Consider the following 20,707-nt stretch of genomic DNA (forward strand, 5'->3'; position numbering starts at 1 on the left):
AGGTGTTGGCCAGCTGGCTATGCATGTGCACCTTTAACACTCCGCTGTCAGGGAGACAAGGTGAAGGCTAAATTTAATCTGCTTCTGCCATTTTAGACCCCCTCCCTCCCTGGCTGACTGTAGCGGGGTGTTACTTGAGCTGTGACGGCTTACTAGAGTAGTAGTAGTAGTAGTAGTGGTAGCAGCAGCACCTTTATTGGTGAGGAGAAGAGGAAGGGGAGTAGGGGAGGGGAATGCCGCATTTTTTATGGGGATGTGGCAGCTTTGCAGGGACCCGAGTCGACCCCAGCTACACTGCCCGTGCTTGGCTCCTTTTGATGGAAAATAGCCCTGTCATTCAGTAGAGGTTTCTCCACAGTGTGACAGTCTGCTGGATGCTTGTGGGTGCATGGGAAGATGTAATGATGTGCGAGCGATGCGAGGAGGAGGAGCAATCCCAAAGGAAATGTTTGAGGTCGGCATATGCGAGTGTATTGCAGAACGTACATTTAAGAGGGAGGTTGAGTGAGAACCATTTTCAGATTATGTGCAGGGTGCAGGAGCTTGTTGAGAAATAGCTTGCCAGCTCAGGGCTGGGGAGACATGCCGGTCAAAGTGGTGACCCGGACGTGATGCCTCGCCAGCGGCACACTGACATGGTGACGTGGGGGGACTGTTGAGCATCCTTGAAAGGTGGCAGCAATGTAGCACTTATGCGTACTCTGAACAAGTGGAGGTGTAATGATACTGCTCTCCTGTGCCGCAGAATGGACAGCCTGGTTGCCCGCGCAAGCAGACTCGTGGCCGGGAACCCAATCGATCTATATACCCTGTTGCGACGGAGTAGGGCAACATGGGTCCGGATTTGTTGTGCAAAGGGGTCGAGAGAGGAGGAGTTCTTGACGTACGCCAAAGGAGTCTGTGAGGACGTGGAATGTGGGACGGGGGCATTATGCGGTTGAGGGCACCGATGATGGCGTGTGTGGGCACGGTTTGGAGTAGGAAGGAAGGAACGAAGAAAGACTTTGTTGAATGCCTGCAACAGACAGTGGGTGTGTACACTGCGCCCGGACGTAGCCACTTGTCGATCCCAACGTCACCCCTACTCGAACCACCCCTTCGCTACTCGCTACAGGGTTGGACGCCGCTGCCGGCCCCTAAGGGAGGGCGTCGCCCCGCAGCTTTCGCTCCAGTGCTGCTTTTCAAGGGCCGCCAGGACCTTCTGGACGGCTGATAGTTGGGTGTCCTTGTCACAACTGCGCACTGCTTCTTGGATCCACGGCAGTAGGTCTGTCCTGGTTGCCGCCTTGTTAGGTCACACTTCACAGTCCCACAGTAAGTGGGCGGTCGAGGCCCTAGCATTGTTGCACAACACGCACGTGTGGTCCGTATAGAGTTGGCTGTATGGGTTTCATGACGACCGGGGTCATCAGTGAATTCGTCTGCAGCTGTCTGAACGTGGACGCTTCCACCCTGGTTAGCTCGGGGTACTGTGCTGCTTAGATCTGGGTTCTCTCCGAACCATGCCTGGCTGGATTAACAATGTAGTTCCTGATTCTCGGCCTCTTTTGTTTGAAGAGTCTGAGGACTGACTTCAGATCAAAGGCCCCTTAGGAAGATATAGTAAAATCGAGCGCCGTATCGCGCCCCAGGCAGCCCACGCATTATCCGCAACTTACAATTGAGGAGGCCCACTGGCTTCTGACTTCCGTATAGATGTCAGTCTCACTGGGTAGGCAGGTCCAGTTTAGCTCTTGTATAAAGGTGCTGTCTACACAGTGCAAAGTGGCTGGTTTCCAAGGTGCAGTGGGGGCAACATCCGGAAGAGCGCATGGAGCTATTAGACTTAGCAGATTGTGTACCAAGGTGGGCTGTTGGTTGTCCCAGTCTGAGAGCGCCAGCCCTTGTAGGGTAAAAGTCTGCTTGAAGTCTGCTTCCGCTTGAGTTTCTCTCGTCATCATATCGAGCGGGGTACGTGGGGCGGCTTGTTCCAGTGCCATAATTTTAGTATGCCAAGGCAGGCCAGTGATGGTTCAGAGCGTGGCTTTAACCAGGGTGTGGAGGAACTTGAGATTAGTCTTGCTGAAGTCGTATACGGGGACGCCATGTGCGAGGGCACCTATGGCCACAGCACGAGTCGTAGCAATGCACGAACTTTGTTGTGCACCACTGTACTTGTTAGAGAGGCGTTATAAGGTGTAGCGTCGGTTTCCATTGCTTTTTTAATTGGTTAGCCAGATATTGGGCTGTTGTGGTGGCCCAGTGGGATGTGGCCACAAGTGGCAATGATAGTGCAATTTGCTATGTGGAGGGTGGCTGGTTCGGTATAAGGCGAGGACTTGGTACCGGGGACAAGAAGTTTGATTTTTTTCAGGCGCCATCTCAAGCACAAGTTGAGGCAAAAAGTTCTTAAGCGACAGCTGCCTGAAGTTCAGTAATCATACTGTCCGTGTTGTCAAAGTCATGGCCTTCTGTCTATATCGCGATATCAACCATGTAGGCAGTGAAACTGGCTGATGTTTCTTGCTCGATCTGACGAGCCGTACGGGTCATCGTCAGAATAAAGAGGACTGGTCCGAGGATAGGCCCTTGAGGCACCCCTCTCTCTAGAAAGTAGGTACAGCGCGACCACTGGATAGGTACCGTTAAGTTTTAGGAGAAACTGGCGCACCCAATCTCGAGTTTTTATGCTAGGATACGCTTGGGCTAATTCCTCTAGAATGGCGGTTCAACTGACTCAATCGAATGACTTGCGGATATCGACGGCTGAAACGCAGTCTGGCAGGCCACGACTCCTCGCCAAATTGTTGATAACATGCCGAAGAAGCTGCAGGCAGTCGTGTGTACATAAATGAGGGCAAAAGCCAGCTTGGGATTGGTGAAACCAGGGTTGAGCATATATAAGGTAGTATTGTAGTAGAGCATGGATGACACGTTCTATTGTTTTACACAGAATAGGAGTCGTTGAAATTGGCTGCAAGTTTGTGGCAACATTTGGGTCTTTGATTGGTTTGGGATTGGGATGGACGAGGGAGAGTTTCAGGTAATCGGGGACCTCGCTCATCTCCCATAGCTTGTTCACGTGGGCTTAGAGTCAGGGTAAAATCGTACGTTTCGAATTTGTTGCCACGTAATGCCTTCATGGCCAGGTGTAGAACATACTATTTGTCCCTACATTATGGCCGCCCGAAGCTCTGCCAGTGTGAACGCAGAGAGTCTACGTCCTCACATGAATCGAGGATCTGGATGACCGGTAGTGTGGGGGATCTGGGCGAGTAAATTGCGTGGGGAATAAGGTGGTGCTCTACTGGGGCTGGACAACCTTGGTGACAGAACACAATTGCCTGCTCTGCAATAACGTTTATGCTATTAGAATGTTTCTTGTTGATGCCATGCCCTATTTTTTTCATTCCCCCCCCTTTTGTAGATAAGGTGCGCATACGGAAACGCTGCTGAACAAGATGACTGTACCAGTGCTTTTGTTTAGGTACCCAATGCCACACAGGGATGTGTGCAATGCCATCCACTTCTTAATTTTGGAGACTGCATGCTCGTCTGCCCTGCTAAAGATATTCTGATTTAGGCTGACTGTTACCTGCTTTTCGTACTCTTCTCCCTGTTGTTTTTCCTTGTTTTTTTTTCTCTCTCTCTCTCTCTGGAACTTCGACTAAATTCTTTATTCTGCTGCACTATTTTGCGTCGTATGATTGATTAGAATCGAAAAAGAACTCTTCTTGGCCTATCCCCCTAAGTGGCCATTTTCCGTGCCACCACCCGCAGCGGTGGCTCAGTGGCAAAGGCGCGTTGCACGTGCTGTTGAGCACGAGGACGCGGGTTCGATTCCCGGCCGCGGCGGTCGCTTTTCTGATGGAGGCGAAAAGCAAAAACGCATGTGTGTACGAGATTTCGGGGCACGTTAAAGATCCCCAGGTGACCAAAATTAATCCGGAGCCCTCCCACTACGGCGCGCCTCATCGCCTGCGTTGCGTCGGCGCGTTAAACCCTACAAAATTAATGCTGAACAAGAATGAGAGTAAACGTGTTTATTGCGAAAATGTTGGACAAAATTAGCCTCTGGCATGTGGTCTCTGTGTGCGGGATCCGACCGCACATGGAACGAGGACGTAAGCCGGGGTCTCCGATACTCTCAGTCGGTGTACATAAGACCACGTGTATGACAAGTTTTCACTAATTTTCACATCAAGGTGCACTGAATGATGTGCTCTAGCGCAGGTATCTGTTTATACCGACGCGACGCGCGTCTTCTGCAACGTGTCGTTTGTAGCAGCCGCGTGTCCTCGCAACGGCCCGTTCCCATAACGACCGCAAAACAGGCGGCCCGCCAACAAGCGCCGTCCGCACGTGTGCTATGTGGGTGGTCGCCGCCGCGCACAAGAAGAGCACCGGCCCCATCGACTCGTACGACAGCCTGAATGATGTGCACCTGCGGAGCCACTACCACAAGTACCTCGTAAAGCAGCGCCTCGCCAGCGTGGGCCTGGTGCAGTGCCTCGGGCACCGCGACAAACCCGACGCGCGCCGATGCACCTGCAGCGCCAGCTCCGCCGCCTCCGGCTCCCGGGACAACGCGAGCAGCTCCGGCGACAGCGGAGTCTGCCTGCACAGGGATGCCGCCGCAACGTCCGGTTGCGCCGCCTGCGGCCGCGCCGCCCTGCCGGCGGCCCTCAGGGAGCCCGTCTCGCCGTACCTGCTTCCCGTGAACCCTTCGCGTAAGCAGCTGATGCCGCGCCCCAACCTGCAAGCAGTGTCCAGCACCGCCGGCCCCCGCGGCTTGAGAAGGACCAGCATAATGCCCGCCAGCAGCTCGAGCGCGCGGGAGGACGTGGCCCCGAAGAATCACTTCCCCAAAAAATCGGACTGCAAGGTGTCCCTTGCGTTCCACGGGTCGGGCCGGAGGGCCGTGTCTGAAGCCAGCCTCTCGGTCAGGGTGACTCAGCAACACTGCGGCGGCACTTCGCTCACCGTCTACGACAGCCGAGTGGCCCGGGGCGGCACATTCACGTTCGCCTCGCGCAGGCACTGCGGCTACCCGTTCAGCATCGTCATATTCGTCAACGACATCCGGGACGTCCAGCTGAGCAGTTGCTGCGAGTACCGCTACAAAGTGGGCGTCCGCCTGGGCGGCCCGCAGGGACATTTCTCGCTGGTTAGGCTCGAAGGCGGAGGGCCCTGCTACAGGTGCGTGCTCGAAGAGAGGCTCAGGTCGCTCCAGCCTCTGGAGCGGCGGCAACAGCGGTCAGCCGACTCTCTACTCGGCGACTCCAGCGGCCTCAGTAGTCCCACAACAAGCTCCGAGGCGACAAATCAACAAAGTATAGGTGACGACAGGTCGCCAGCATCCAGCACAGCGGAACAGGACAACATAGAGCACAGTACAACGGCCAGCGAAAGTGAGCAGTCGGATGGTGAAACTGAGCCACAGATAGTGGATGCTGCCGGAAACGGCCCTAGTTCAAACGGGACAAGCTTCAGCACGGAAGTGTCGAGCAGTCCATCTCAGCCTGGCACCTCGGTATCCGAGGCTGTTCAGGAACAAATTGAAGGCGGTAGTGAATCCAGCCATCTGTCAGCAGAGACAGTGGCCAGCGAGCTAGAAAATGCCCCTAACAGCTTTGAGGCCTCTAGCAACGGAGGAGAGAAGCTCAGTGAGAAGTCCGTTCACAGTGAAACTGGGTCGGATGCCAGCGATAAAAACCAGCACAAGGTACACCGCAGCGCAGTGCACTCATCTGCGTATTTTGTACAGGATAAAAAGAAGCAGTGGGGCTCCGACGAATGCCGTGGTGAAAGCTTTTCGTCAGACGATGACGCACAGACTGTTACAGTCACTGTCCATGCAGATGTACATTCTACACCATGAATATCTTTACCTGTTGCAATGCACAAGGCGGAAGGACCTTCGGGTCTTTAGATGCAATTGACTTGCCGGTCAACACTCGGCAGGCACGGCAGCGGAGGTTTTCCCCAGCAGGGTTTGTACAGGCGCCTTTAATTTTAGATAACGCTTGCCAAGATCTTTTTAAGCTCCTTGAACACACACACCTTCCGTCAGGTGTAGCTGGTTCAGGCAGCATGGCTAATAACAGTAGGAAGGTGCACACCATAAAGTGTAGATAGTTTGGGGTTTTGGATGCACTAATGCTCAAGGGTGGCAGTAAAGTGAGCTTCAGTTATACCTCTAGGTTATAGGCTTAGAGGCCAGTGTGCGAGCAGTCGCTACAAGTCAAGTTACCACGGTATCCGAAGGCTGTCAAGGGAAAAGTGCATGGTAAAGTTCTGCAGTACCTGACCGATGCTAAGAGAGCTGAAAAGATGCTTGTTGTATGCAACATGTTACAGTTGCGTAACTGCTGCACTGAAATGCATGCCCGTAAGAGTGGATATGATTGTCATTTAGTGCTGTACCTTGGATGTCAACCCAGGCTTTCTTATGTAAAGTTGTGGGAGAGATGTTAACGACTCATTATAGGGCCATGCAAACAAAACACAAGTTCGGTTCATTCGAAAGATTGCCTCGTTAGATTCCTACCGACACCACTTCTAATGTAAACTTTACTCAAATAAGCCATATAATTAGGAAAAAAAATGGCTGGCAAGTAAGGCACTCCCTAATGCGATATTTGGGCGCAGCATCAGTGCCCTGTGGCAGCACTCGCTCGTGGGTTCTCTCGACGGCAGCGCAAAGTGCGTCTCGGGAAGGGACCGCGACACGAGCCTTAGGCAGGGAACGCACACCATCGTCATGCACACGCCCCCTCACGTTTTAGCCAGTGTCGCACAGACAAGCATCTCGTGTGGGCACATCATACTGCCACCCCCTCCCCCACATTACAACTTCGCGACACTCTCCTCCTTTGCTTTCTTGCATCGTTTGCTTTTTCTTTCACTTGTCGGTCTTTCCATCGTTCACTTGGTTACGATGGAAAGGAGTAGCCATGCAACTCACTACCTCATTTTCCGCACTAAAATATGATTTAACTAAACGGTGCACTTGAATTTTGCTTGAAGACCTGTCCGTGTTATGTCACCACAGACTTCACGAAACAAGATTTGGAGGGAGAATCAAAATTTTAACGTAAATTGATTAATTTCTTGGTGAATAAAGCATTGTTTGCTGCTGGACAAGCGCTGAGGGCACTATAAAACACCAAATCTTTTGAATAAAACAAACTTGTATTTTGTCCGCATGGTACAGCTGCTAGTACTAGTTTTTCAGTGGTTTGCCTGCGATCCTGTGAAGACTCGGAAGGGTGGGTTTAAAATACTGGCGTCGTAAGGGGCCATGGTGTAACAAGAACAGTATGGTGCTTGCGCGCAACTAAAACAAGATACAAATAGAAGCTTGGTTGGCCCTAGAAAAACCAAGGAGAAAACAAGAGAATGAACGAGAAGATGCGCAGAAAACAAGATGCACTCTCTGAAAGAAGTATTGAAAATCTAAAATTAAGCAAAACTCCGGCTACAAAAGCAATTGTACTTAAAACACAATTGGTGACATGAGCAAACAAAATCCATTAAACCTGCCTTGTATTTTTTTTTTATTAAGTGCCTCCAAGTTCAAGTTAAACATTTCATTTCAAACTGTGACCCCCCACATAGAGGCTTCAAGCATGAAAGAAGCAGAATGTTTAATTCCAGGCTGGCGAGTGCAGGAGAGGCCCGGTGTATGCATGTGGGCGCGACGCTCTGCAACTCCGTTTACCCCATTTCTAGTACGAGGAAGGCCAGAGGTATAAAATAAACCATTTTCCAAAGTTACAGATGCTCGAAGTCCATTCATTTTTATTTGTCAAACAAGCTCATTCAGACAACAAATACATAAGACAAAAACACACAGTTCATTATACGCCACGGTCAATGAATGGAATGCGTGAACCCTCACACAAGAGTCTTGATCATTCTGAAATACTTAAGTTAACCTTCACAAAGACTTATCTTGTACTAAATAATTACGTTCTTATGGTATGTACAATAGCTGAACGGCTGTACAACACTGTGTGTGGCATGTATGAATACAAGGGAAGCAGCAAGGTGTTGTTTCTGCAAGTCTGCCACGGTGCTCTCTGCTGCTTGACAATGAACAGTACTGCGGGGTTGGCATCACCAGGCAGTCACATGTCTGCAAGAACGAAAAAAAAAAAAAAAAAAAATCGGCAAAGCTTGAAAACTCAAACCTTTTTGAGCAGCAATTGACGATGCTTTCCAGCAGACTGATAAGTTCTGCTCAAAGGGCCTTCCAACTACCAGAACGTGTGCACGTGCAGTTCTTGCACACTAAGAGTGCCGCAAGACCCAGCTGGCATTGCACTAGGACAGTGGGCACTCTCGCACGGTGCTGGTTCCATTCAACATGCTCTTAGATACAGGCACTACGCCATACACAAAAGAACACCTCCTACATTAGTAAGCATGCAAAATGTGCATATAGAAAAAAAACAAGCCTGGAAGGCACAGTCTTTATAAGGACACTCTGAAGGGACCATGGAGACAATGTACGTTGCTTTCAGTAATGTCAAACTTGACAATTTTCCACTACGAACGTCAGCAGTGACGTCTTTGGCAGGGTAACAGCAACGAGTAGTTGGCTCCGCCTCGGTGATTAGCTCTGCCACGGCATTTGAGGCCCAACCGAACCAAAGTCACCCGTGTCGTCGCACGACCACTTTCACTGGTGGTAGCTTTTATCAACAGCTGCCAAATGCGCAAACTGGTCCCTGTGGCATCATGGGTGCAGAGGAAGATGGAAGTGGCTGGACAGTCCCCACTCCTTCCTTGCGTTTTCATCATTGTACAGCTCAATTTTTTTAAGCTGCCTTCCAGATCACAAGAGTTATTTTGACAGGGCAGTTTTTTTTAGCTAACCAAACTGGTGTTTTGTCTTCATGGTCCTATTAAAATTTGAACAGTGCTAAGAAAATTCACCCATGTGCAGTTCTTCACAGGCATTATTACCCCCTCCTCTCTCTCTCTCTCAGGAGTAACAATAAATGTAACAACATCAAGGGTTTTCTCCTTCCCCATGCCACAAAGAGAATGTGTAAAAAAAAAAAAGCGCAGCATCACGAGAGCACTCACGGGCATGGACATTATCCATCGCATGATGGAGTCGTCAAGTGCAATAATGCACGTTCCCACCTTTTTTTTCTATAACCTAGGCCAAAGATTCTGAGGTGTCCTCCCCAACCGCCCTTTTAAAAGGGGGTTGTGCTAGCAAGGTTCAATTATTAAAACCAATAACACTGCATAGCAGTACTGCAATGAGTGGTTTACTTTACCTCAGAGTACATAACGGAGTCGAGGATGCTAACCCAATGTACCGCTTGCCATGAAGGGGCAGTGGAGATTTCACGAAACAGGCGCTATGGCACTCCCATCAGGCAACAAAAACAATGGGTGCCATAAGAGCATGCCGAGAAAAAAAAATGCAGCATGCTGTAGTTCATGCACATGCGAAGTGACGTCTTCAAAGATGCAGGGATGCAGGGCGAGGGACCCGAATGAGAAGTGTCCACGAACCCATTGATATCCCGAATACTCGAGCTGGAATGTTGGAGCACCACTTGATAACCTGATACAGTGCTGGTGGCACAAATAGACATTTTTCACGCATTTCAGGGACTGTGCAAAACTTCATGCTCCCTTATACCAGTTTCGCAAAAGTCATGCTCAGCTCAGATCAATTTTGCAATTTTTTCCCCCGTCTTTGCCCTAAGATTACTTAAGCCTCACACAGAGACCATGATCAAAAATAAAATTTCAGGCCTGGACATGGGAGGTTGACCACACCCACATTTGAAGCGATATAAATTTTTGATTCAACAGAAAACATTTGGTGCTCCATTATTGCGAGTTGAGGAGAAAAAAAAAAAAAATGGACTAAAGTACTGGCGGCAGCTGCAAAAAACAAGGGTTCTAAACCGTCCGATCACTACAGGCATTCAGGGCTAATCAGAGTCGCTTCAGTTTGCAATTAAAAGCGGTGGTGGGTCACTCGCATAAAGCAGTCGGCTAGTATCCTCGAGGTCTGCCGTATTTCAGTAATTCTTTTCAAGTCTGGTGGCCTGTAAGAACTTGCCTGGAGGCGAGTTTTGCCCGTGCAAAGTAGTGGATGCTTTTGCAATGACTAAACCATTCACTACAGTGTCTAGACTTGGAGACACGTCACTACACATGTCACTACACTACACTAAGCCTACACTACACTTTAAAGGGGCCATGTAGCCAAAATACAAGTTTGGTTCATTCAATAAATTGCCTCGTTAGAATCATGCTGACACCACTTGTAATGTAAACTTCGGTCAAAGAAGCTATATAATTAGGAAAAAAGGGAACAGAACCAATGATATCATACCAGCCAGCTCTGCGATTGGCGGAGGCCAGCAAAAGCAAACGCAAATTAGGCAGAGCTCTTAAGCTTGCCGAACGAGCTATTTGCGCTTAAATTTAGGGCACATTCTTTGTATATCAGTAAGAATGGTGGGACAAACAGTGGAAGTTGCGAAAGCACACGTAAACATAGAAGCACCAATGCGTACTGCTGGTGGTACTGCGTGCACTATGCTTGGTTTAGATGCACAGAACTGCAGGGCTTTGGGGTTGTCTCAGACGACAATGGCAGATTGACGCAAGCGACGACGCCTCACGTGACCATGTTTGTCGGGCGAGCACCATGTTTTACGAAACGATTATTTTCTCCATGAACAAAAATAAGCCAGGTTTAAATACGTTCACAAACCAAAGGCAGAAAACGGCTCGCCACAGTGTGGGGGCGCCATCTAGGTTGACTAACAGTAAAAAAGTCTCCGCTCCATGCCAAGTTTAGCTTGAAGACCGGTTCTTATGATGTCATAGCAAACGTCGCTCAAACACACGTTTTGGGCGAAAACCTAACTTTTAGCTTAAATTGATTAATTTAGCAGTGAATAAAGCATCATTTGCTTCCGGATAAGCACTGGGGGCACTATAGAACGCGAAATATTTCGAATAAAACTTGTATTTTGTCTTCATGGCCCCTTTAAGCGTGTGCCGACCTTGCCAGAAGGATTTCATTTTAGACTCTCGCTTCATGGTTGGGACAATATTTTTGTCTACGGCAAACTTTCGGGGAGAGGCTCGGCTTGGCTCTGATGAACTTTGTTCACTGGGGACAACAGGTTTTGGATGAAGATGAGAAACCCCAAACGTGACGACAGGTGATGGGCAATATGCACACATGCACGCCCACTATTTCCAGGGGCGAGGAGCCTATCCCCCTTGAGAACATGGCTGAAGAATCCACTGCCTACCATCCTCCCCAAGAGAGAGAGAGAGGATGGACCTCTATTTATCTGCCACTTACAGAGTGGGATCCCACTCATCAATCCAAGTGATGCTCAGACATGTCGGGATGCACATACGGAAGAATATTTTGAATGCATACAGCATTACATTCTACGATAAAAAAAAAAAAAAAAAAAAGGGAAGTGTGCCCTTTCAGAACCCTGAAGGTGTTGTCTGGTTACCGTCGTTCAGGTGAAAAGAAAGGAACATTTCCTTTGAGCAGCCTGGTGTGGAAGAGCAGCAACATTGTTTTAAAGCCAGGATGCACCTGAAGAGATCAGTGTGCACAAGCACATTCTGTGCGACATGCGACGAACAAGTTGCTGCAGATGCGAGCACAGTGCAAAATGAAATGAAAATCCTGGGGTTCATATATATGAAAAAATAATAATAATAATAATAATAATAAAGCACACTGAAGCTGGTTTCCTCAAGCCGTACCAGGAACAAATCCAGCCATTGTTGCAGAAAGTGCAAGGGCTTTTGGTGATGTGCCGCCGAAGCCTTCCAAAGTAAAACAACATTTCCTGTGTCTACTGTACAGAAAAAATGTTTTTGGCAACATAAAATGACAAACCGGTTGAACTGGAAGGTTTCCTCAACAATCAACCCAGGGTACAGTACGAGAACTGACAATTTGCTGACACGTCCATTTCACTTCCCGATGGACATCGCACAGCGGACCTGTTTTAGATTCCTTGTGTTGAAGCTGCCTGAATATACTGTAGCACCAAGATTAATTGGTTCAATGCCAATCACGCCCCGTCACTCTGTCGCTGCAAAAGCACTACGGCTACAAGTAATTGCCACTATCGACCCTGTAAGCATTACAGCAGGAACTAGCCACGAATTACAATACTTACACTTGCCGCCCATTTTGCTCAGCATGTGTGGATGGGAAAGAGTACACAATGGTACAGTTAGCGGTGAACACAGCGTCATGACCACAGTAACGACACTTGACAGGGTTATGGCCAATATGCAGCCAATACGTGTTAACACTGTGCAACAGCTCTCTTAACAGGTGGTATGTACAGTAACAATTTCCTTGCTGAGTTTGTAGAAAGGGAAAAAAAAAAAAAAATCCCTCACAGGGGCAACAATACATGCCCAGGCATTCAAAGAAGTGGGTTTTTGGAGCTGAAATACACTAACGAATATTGTTCTCGGTGCGCTACGGCAACCAATAATTAAACACCATTCACAAGAGCAATGACTAAGAAAAAAACCGAAATTAGGGACCAGGACAACCACACAATTTTGCCAACAGGATGAATGCAAGCATGCACCAATTTTGCTCGCTCTTCATTGTTTCTAGTGTAATGACTACATACCAGAGACTAGCCGTGCTTGCCGAGTAAAGGAACCTGTTTAAGGGGGGACGTGGCTTTCAAAATCAACTTTTTTATTTCTTTGTGGATTTTGATGAAAATTGGCACAGCAACTGGAAATGCTTCTGTGATAACACTATAAAAATTTCAAAGTAATATTTTGAAAACTTTTTTATGTATGAAATTTTCTTTTTGTTCCGCTTGTACCGAGCTTGAGCGGCTTATAAAACATGATAGAAAACTTGTTCGAAGTGCTTTGCATTCCCAAATGAATGGACGAGGTCGTGACAGTTTTAGAATTTTTTTTTTACAACACAATGTTTTTTAGTTTTCATTTTTTTAGAGGTTAATGTGCAACAGGCATGTCAACTGTGAAGGATTATTTGAATAAAAAATCACAAAAAAACAAATCTGGAAAACCAAAAGTGTCATGACCTGAACAGTTCATCAAGGAATGTAATGCAAGAAACGGAATCAAAATAGACCCAGCGGTCATGAAGAAATCCCTGGTACAAGCGACACAGGTGGCAAAAAAAACTGTTTTGAGAAAACGGCTTCCGAAGTTGCAACATGGGTTTCACATATCAGAAGTCGTCACGGTTGTAGCCTTTCATGTCCTTTTGAACATGGGGCTTCTGGAAGGCCTTGCCTTGAAATTGGAGTGCCTTTTACAGCCTTTCTCTTTCCAGAAAACATCATTTTCAGCTCCTCCGTGAAGAGTACATACCCCCCTTTGCAAACCAAACGGAGGGGAGATGGGTTTCAAGGGGCTTTCAATGCAAAGTAGGTTAGTTGGTTGGCTGTATCGCACTGGACAACCTCCTTTTGCAGTGTTGTCACCATGGCAACAAGTTAAGCATTTATTTTACTTAAATTTGAACATTTTTGGCTTTTTTTATGTTTTATCTTGCCTGGCACAGCAACTTAGTACTCATGTGCAGGTGTTCATTGCCAAAAGTTTGCATACCATAAAGATGAAAATGAGCTACTTTGAAGCTTGGTAGAGTATTCTGCATAACTCCCAACTTCAATGCAAGAGCATATTTTTTTACTACTTTTGACATTCAAGGCATCCAATATTTCTCGCAGCACAGCCAGTATGCCCTGAGCAATGGTATCAATAATTTCCCTAAAAAAATCACTGTTAAATGCTGCCACAGTAACGTACATTTTTAACGCAGAGAGCATATTTTTATTCCTATATTACTAACTCAAACCTGTTTGCATGAAAATTACATTACAAGTGCACGGGAAACGTTGCGCAAGAAAGGCGATATGGCTCGCGCGCATCGCAGCGCACGCTTACCGCGACATATCGAACTTTGATTATACCTGATATGGCTGGTCAGGTCGCTTTTAAGATTAAATCTAACGTCGCAGGCATTAATTACAACTACTGGCGTTCAATCGTAACCGGTTGCCCAGTCATGTGATGCTCCAATGCGCGTCGGCTATGCCGTGCGCGCCGCAGCGTTTGACGCGTCGACCGTTTCTTTCTCAAGGCTAGCGAGCCCACAGTCAAAACACAGCAATAACCAAGCGTGTAAACATCGCAAATCCGACTAAAAGTTCACTTCACGAACCGCTATCGCAAGCGCGCACACCGCGTCACCCTCCGGGGTCTGGCGACGGTAGAGTCACGCGCACCACGAAGCGTTCGATGACCTCCGCCTTTCGAGCCACACAACTTCCCGTAATCCGGCTCGTTATCTCTGGCATTCCCATCGCGATAACGTCCGTGTTGAATACCACAGATTGAACAGAAACTCGGCCGAGCGCAGCGGCGAAAATGAACTCAATCCGCTCGCTACGCAGCTCAGGCGGCCGCCATCTTGCGTTGCGGCCGCAACATCCAATCAGGAGGGTCGTTGGTCTGTGCCCCGACCGGGGACCAATAGCGCTTCAGCATCTATTCCTAGCTTCGTTTGTGCGTCGTTTCTTTTCTGCCGTTTGTGCGTTTGTGAATGAACGAAGATAAAAGAGACGAGCAGAACCGGAAAGACGATCGCTCGGCCGATCTAACCATATCAAAATGGCCGCGCCCGGTGGCACCGTTGCGGAGATAGAGCGCTCCGAAAATTGCCGTTTTTTCGCCCTTTTGCGCTGATAGTTTGTCACCGCGCCTGACAAAAGTATTTTTTTATGCCACTTTGCGACGCTTTTCAGCGTAAAAACTTTGCAGACGCACAGAATAGGAAACATAGAAGCCGAATATGTGGGTTTCAAAAAAACGATGTTTTGGTCATTTTTCCGAAGTTGAAAGCCGCGTCCCCCCTTAAGGACTTTACTAATGGGAAAAGGACAGCGGAACTTCTACAGGACGTTCTTCACAGCCAAATTAACATCTGCACGCACTGTTAGTATACGCACCAGAAAAACTGCCAACTATGCACTGCAGAAGAGTTAGGCAGAGACGACATAGCTTAATTATGTTTAACATGCTTGCACATGGCAAGCCCTGCCCATAACAAGTATTTATAATGCATGGTTAGCATTTGCATGTCGCTTGTTACGAGAAAGTTTGGCATGACCAAGCAGCAGCTGTAGGCCGACCAATGGAGATAACTGCCTGCTGCATCGCGCGCAAACTTTCACACAATTCCACTCCTCTGAATACCACACTGGCATGACAAGGTTTCTAGCTTCAATAACAACTACTAACATTCAACACTTTCTCAGTTGTACTTTGCTACAGGACACAGGTACCACACCAGGTTGTGCAAGGAAATTTCAGCACCATTCCTCTCATTAAAAACTGAGGACCTGATACCTTCGAATTGTACTTCATAAAGGGTCACACTTTGTAAACAGGTACCAGATTTTCTCAAGGGAGCACTAAGGTACATTTGTAGAACTGACCTCACACTGAACATGGATCAAACATGGTGTGCTATGTCCACATCCTGCTACAACTGAATCTGTGTTCACTAAACAGCTGCCGACGGAATCAGCACAAGAAATGGATACAACAAGGCGTGCCCAGGGAGTGCCCCCGCTATTTCAGGCATACGAAAAACTTGTGCGACAACGCTTCCTCTGTGAATTCAGGTTTTTTTAAACCTTAGTGCAGGGAAGATGAACCCTGTGACAAAGTGGTCTCTCTCGTGCAAAAAGGAGCGCAGTTTCTCCACTATATACAGTGCATCAACAACAAATGTACTGTAAAATAAAGCACCACTGGAACGTTTTTAGAGTGCTTTCTGCAATACCTACATGGCCAACTTGCATGTGGCAGCCAGTAACTAAACTACAAGGTCACCTGCTACAATTAGTGGAGAAAAAATAATGGTCGTTAGAGAATTGGTTGATAGTAATAAGAGCTGACAGTAATCTCGGTGAACTACAAAATGTTGAGGTCAGAGCAGACTTGGCACGCTCAGTAAAATTTGAGAGGTTTTATCACCTGTTCAAAAACTAGTCAACAAGATGCAACAGCTGTTTGAGCTAATCCTTGAGTGCTCATTTTGTTTTGCAAGGCATTTTTGCAGCAGACATCTCTTTGCTACAAAAGAATTGGCTGGTTACTTAGCCTTATCTAACAGCTAGTTAGGGACCACTTATTTGCTCAGGTGTGCTTAATAAGCGAGAAGCTCTGCTAGCCACAGTGGCACTGTAGAAAAAAAAAAAAAGTTTTGCTGAGCTAGCCCTGATTGTGCAGTCTCTAAAATAGACAGCATTTGCGTCTTCGTAGTATACCAGAAATGCGGCCAACTTTCAAGTCTAACTTCCAGTAAAGCTTGCTCTGAACCATTTTTCATCCTAGGCTCCCTCTGCAGTAGCCTACTGTAGATACAGCTACTATTATTTACAAATGGCAATACAGTCGACTCCCATTAATAGAAAGTCCAAGAGTACTGCAAAACATTTGAAATCAGTGCTCACACGCAACAAAGGTTGAAGACCTCAAAATAGAGAGACGCATACGCTGGCACGAGTCTCAGCCGGCCTCAGTCTCAGTACAGAGCACAGGGCAGTTTTTTGCGCTGAAAATTTCGAAATTTATCAAGAAATGACGGTCAACCTGGTACTTTTTATTCAAAATAACTTCCAAGTAAAAGATACGAGTTTTAGCTTCAAATTATAGGGCAATTTCAGCCATTGAAATGAATGTAAAATTGCTGGAACCAGCCCATTACTCAGCAATCAAAAATTCCAATTAAGAGACTTCAAATTATTGAGTGTCGACGGTATGCCACTAGTGTGCACCACAAGATTGCCAGTTTTTTTAATAAACTGGCCAGGTGGCCTTGCTGACACATCTTCACACTCGACTACAACATCCTTATAAAGGTAGCTTTGACTACAAGACAAATTTACACCGCCTCGATAATCGTGTGGTAGCCAAGTTGTTCAGATTACTACAGGAGATGCGCAAAAAAAAAACAGCCACATGGGACTGCAGCAATCTTCAGCTGTGCTCCTTTTTTTTTTTTTTGCAAGCCAGCAAAGTGGGAAGCTTAAAAACAAATGATGCAGGCTACTTCGCTGCCAAACTGGGAAGGATACCACTAACGATGGAGCTCTCTCTTCCCCCCCCCCCCCCCCTTTCCTCTCTCTCTTTAAGGCCTCTTTTTACTTGAAACTTTCTGTGCTTCTAGTTTAGTTATTGCCATTCCAGCTTTTGCAACTTAATCTGTTACTTGCAAAACTGCAGCTTGCACTCATTGACAAGCATGCTAAGGTTCTTCTGTCTGGAGTGGCAACCTCACAATTCTCACTGTTGCTGCTCATATGGCTGCCAAAAATGGACTGCTTCCAAAGCTGCCTGCAGACCTGAACAAACTCTTGACAACAGCTTTTAGGCCTCAGTCCGTACCACAAGTGCTCAGTGAATGGATGCGAGAGAGGCCTCGCTGCCTCTATGCCACCGCAACCCAATGCCGGTTCCCCAAGGAGGCCCTATGCGCGCCGCAGCTGCCCCGAGTGGCAGTAGCAGTGCTGCGCGGGCGGCGACAGCTTGAGGTGGTGCAGGTAGTGCCGGCGGTGGTTCCTACCTGGGCAGACGTTGGGCATCTCGCACACCTCGCACGCCTCCAGGGCCGGGTGGTTGAGGAAGGTGCACTTGGAGCACTTCCACCGGTTGTCTTCGTGGTTCTCCTCATCCTCCGACAGGCCCGGCCGCGGGGAGGACGACGACGCTGCGGCAGCCACAGTGATCGGGACACTGAGTCCCTCTCCCCTCGCACAGGCAAGGGGGGCAGGGGGAGCCACACCCCAAAGAAACAACAGGTACAATGCTGGCAAGCACCCTGTGCGCCCTTTCACCATTATTGACTCGAGGTGGACATCAGTGTCAAAGCTTGCGTTATATTTGGTATTGCTTACTACCAAAAATTGCTCCCAAATTTGATTGTTGCATTATTGTATGAAAAGAGAACTCGACAGCAGCAGCGCCACTGCAGCAGGGCAAGCAATTGCTTAAAGGGGCCCTGAAAGGCATTTTGAGCACACTAAATGAACTAGCGCAACCGTTAGATTGGGTCGTCAACGTCCTCTGTGCCAAGTATTACTCTTTTACGCGCAGCGGAAAGCTCACACTTTTGTTGCAAAGTTTGTCGTTTTTTTCTCACCCTTTCCTTCGTGTTTTTGGACGCCGCCATCTTCACATGTCTACATCGATTCCCAGATGTTCGTCATGAGCTAGACATCCTGCTATTTTTTTTTTTAACCAACTTCCGGCAAAGAGATCAGTCGTCTGCTCAGCGTCGGCTCGCCGGCTGATCTGCCAGCAGAGTGCCGGAGTGCTTGGGCATTTTACGACAAACGAAACAAGTGTAAAACAAACGCTTAACCGTTTGTATTGAATGCAACACGGCCATAACACGACATGGATATTCTCTTACTTGAGTACGTTCCATAAAGCGTTGAAGCCCCGTGGCACTTCTTTCGTGCAATCGCAGAGAACGCCCTGAGCCGAAGGCCCGGGTTTGACGCATACATTTTATTCACCTTCAAAACAATCCAAAGATGCGTTTCTAACGAACACAACGTCACAACATGCGTTGAAAGTCTGAACCACGATCGACAGAACATGGGTTGTCTCCTGCCCGTCGTAAATTCGGCACTCACCTCGCACGCGGTTTGCGGGGACGAACAGCAAGTCACTTAACTCTGGCGCCCAAGCCGAGATGGCTTTTAGCCACGCACACTGCACATACCCCATGCGAGGTTGAGTCGTACGTCGCTCGAGAAAGATAATCCAGACCATGGGAAGCACTATCCACCCGCAGAAGCACAACGTCGCATTTCATCGCGAAACAAAGGCGTCCACAACACACACACACCATCGCCTCCTGTAATGCCAAACGCATCTCGCACTTCCCAATGGGAGTGAGTGGTACGCCTGCAGTGCCCACATGTCGCGAGGTGGGGCCCCGAGCTGAACCGGAATCGCGGAACCGTAACTGACTTCTAGAGCGGTTTGTGCCTTGTTGCCAAGGCAACCGATGTTTGGGATTGTCAAAGAAATGGCGCTCGGTCCAGCGCTAGAAAGCTCAGAGCCGCAGAGAAGCATGTTTTGCCAACGTTGCCGCTCTCCACCACGCGTCGCCCCAAGCTGAACTGGTCACATGATTGAAGCGTTTTGTGCACGGGTTCTGTATCGGTTTAAAATGTCTTTTTCACATGCCGCCGGCAGGAATTACCACCACGGCAAAATAAGACCCGGCACCAGCGGTGCCACATCTGATACGGTGCTTTTTGGATAAACAGTGCGCGGTGCATCAAGGGAACGAGCGCACGACCCTCCCCGTGCGGCTTCGAGTTCGCCGCCGATAAAAAGTCATGTGCCGCCAGCAACGTACACCGCGAAAGGGCAAGGCCAGGCCGCCGCATACATGCAGCCAGATTTTTCGTTCGCTTTTCCAGCCTTGATCGGAGTGCGGGATTCATGGTGTCAACAAAGCTTGCCTGTAGCAGACGACAGTCTGGGCAGCGCAATAGCGGAAGTACGTCACCGCTGCGGAGCGCAGCATCATGGGAGGCAAGGCTCGCGCACCGTCAACAGCGGAGAGTAAGTCGAAATGAGGAGGAAACGCGGAGCGACGATAATGCGCGGTTTTTGATTTACGATTTCTCAACTAATACTCATCGCTTTAACAAAATTCTTGCGGGAGGAGATTGCAAATACATTGCTTTATTTGGGTACATGTACATCCATGCATCGGCGGAAGGTATTTCAGGACCCCTTTAAGCTTTCAACTGCCATCAAAATTGTAGTAGAGCACGTCAGATTCTGAATGACGATCGCAATCCCTCGTTTGAGTCGAATAGCATTCGGTTCAAAGGCATGCGAGACTCTTCTCGTAATCCTCGCACTTGTTTTGGGAAAAAAATGGTGTGTAACTGGGGGGTGCGATAATTATGCGGGGGAAAAAATTTCGACTGGTAAAAACAAGCTTAAATACGATTTGAATAGGTATTATACATAACCCACACACTTGTGAAGCAAGACTTGTCAACATAATACAGTCTAATCCCGCTACAATGAAGTCCGCTTCAACGAAATATTTCCATTTCCCCGTCAGCTAGCCATAGAAGTCAATGCAACAAAGTCCTCGCCACAACGAACCATTTGTCTGGCTTGTTTTCGCTTCAACGAAATTTTCGATGAATTAGGCTGGGTTTGAACAATTATTTTACAATAAAATAAGCATAGCGCCAGCTATCTGTAACTTTTTAAACATTAAGGACACTTAGTTTCACCGAAAACATGCGCGGTGCGTGCACACCGCCAACAAAAAAAAAAAAAAAAAAAAACTCGTAGGCGGACGCCATTGTTTGATGGTGATAACGATGTGGCTGGCCGTCTTTACATGAGGCACAGGCCCGGTTCGCCAAGCCGGAGCTACAGCCAATCTGTATCCAATTTAAATCGCACGAAACACCATAGCACGAATGTGCTCCGCTGCTGGCGCGGCGCCGTCATGTATGCGTTGTGAATCGTGAGCAGCTGTCCTTGCCGATTTCGTTCTACCATTCTTCATAGCCAAGAGCAAAAATCATGTTTGCGTGTTTGGTCTTGAAGCCAAGTCATCTTATCTTAGCCGCGAGCGGGC

At 48.1% G+C, this 20,707-nt stretch overlaps 2 protein-coding genes across 3 annotated transcripts in view; one reads left to right on the forward strand and one right to left on the reverse strand.

Annotated features, from left to right (window-relative positions):
* Nucleotides 1-4,254: 4,254 nt before the first annotated feature.
* On the forward strand, nucleotides 4,255-7,830 carry LOC144152506 (uncharacterized). Its single transcript, XM_077683792.1, has one exon. It carries the CDS (start codon nucleotides 4,349-4,351, stop codon nucleotides 5,858-5,860), a length of 1,512 nt encoding a protein of 503 aa, XP_077539918.1. The 5' UTR covers nucleotides 4,255-4,348; the 3' UTR covers nucleotides 5,861-7,830.
* Nucleotides 7,568-20,707, reverse strand: part of LOC144152507 (uncharacterized) — a 31,122-nt gene continuing 17,982 nt past the window's right edge. Inside the window, exons 7-9 of one of the 2 annotated variants that reach the window (XM_077683793.1) lie at nucleotides 17,645-17,788; nucleotides 9,517-9,579; nucleotides 7,568-8,119 (exon numbers count right to left, since the gene is read on the reverse strand). In XM_077683793.1, the coding sequence (XP_077539919.1) occupies nucleotides 8,112-8,119; nucleotides 9,517-9,579; nucleotides 17,645-17,788 (215 nt within the window). In that variant the 3' untranslated portion in view covers nucleotides 7,568-8,111. The remainder of the gene's footprint in view (nucleotides 8,120-9,516; nucleotides 9,580-17,644; nucleotides 17,789-20,707) is intronic. The other variant, XM_077683794.1, reaches the window with a different exon arrangement.

Source organism: Haemaphysalis longicornis, unplaced genomic scaffold (assembly GCF_048455015.1).
Source record: "Haemaphysalis longicornis isolate Haplotype H1 unplaced genomic scaffold, Haemaphysalis longicornis Haplotype H1 scaffold_9, whole genome shotgun sequence".
In the NCBI taxonomy this organism is placed as follows: domain Eukaryota; kingdom Metazoa; phylum Arthropoda; class Arachnida; order Ixodida; family Ixodidae; genus Haemaphysalis; species Haemaphysalis longicornis.

What these genes read in the sequence shown, in the direction of transcription:
- LOC144152506 (XM_077683792.1), top strand. Translation starts at nt 4,349, where the DNA reads ATGTGGGTGGTCGCCGCCGCGCACAAGAAGAGCACCGGCCCCATCGAC.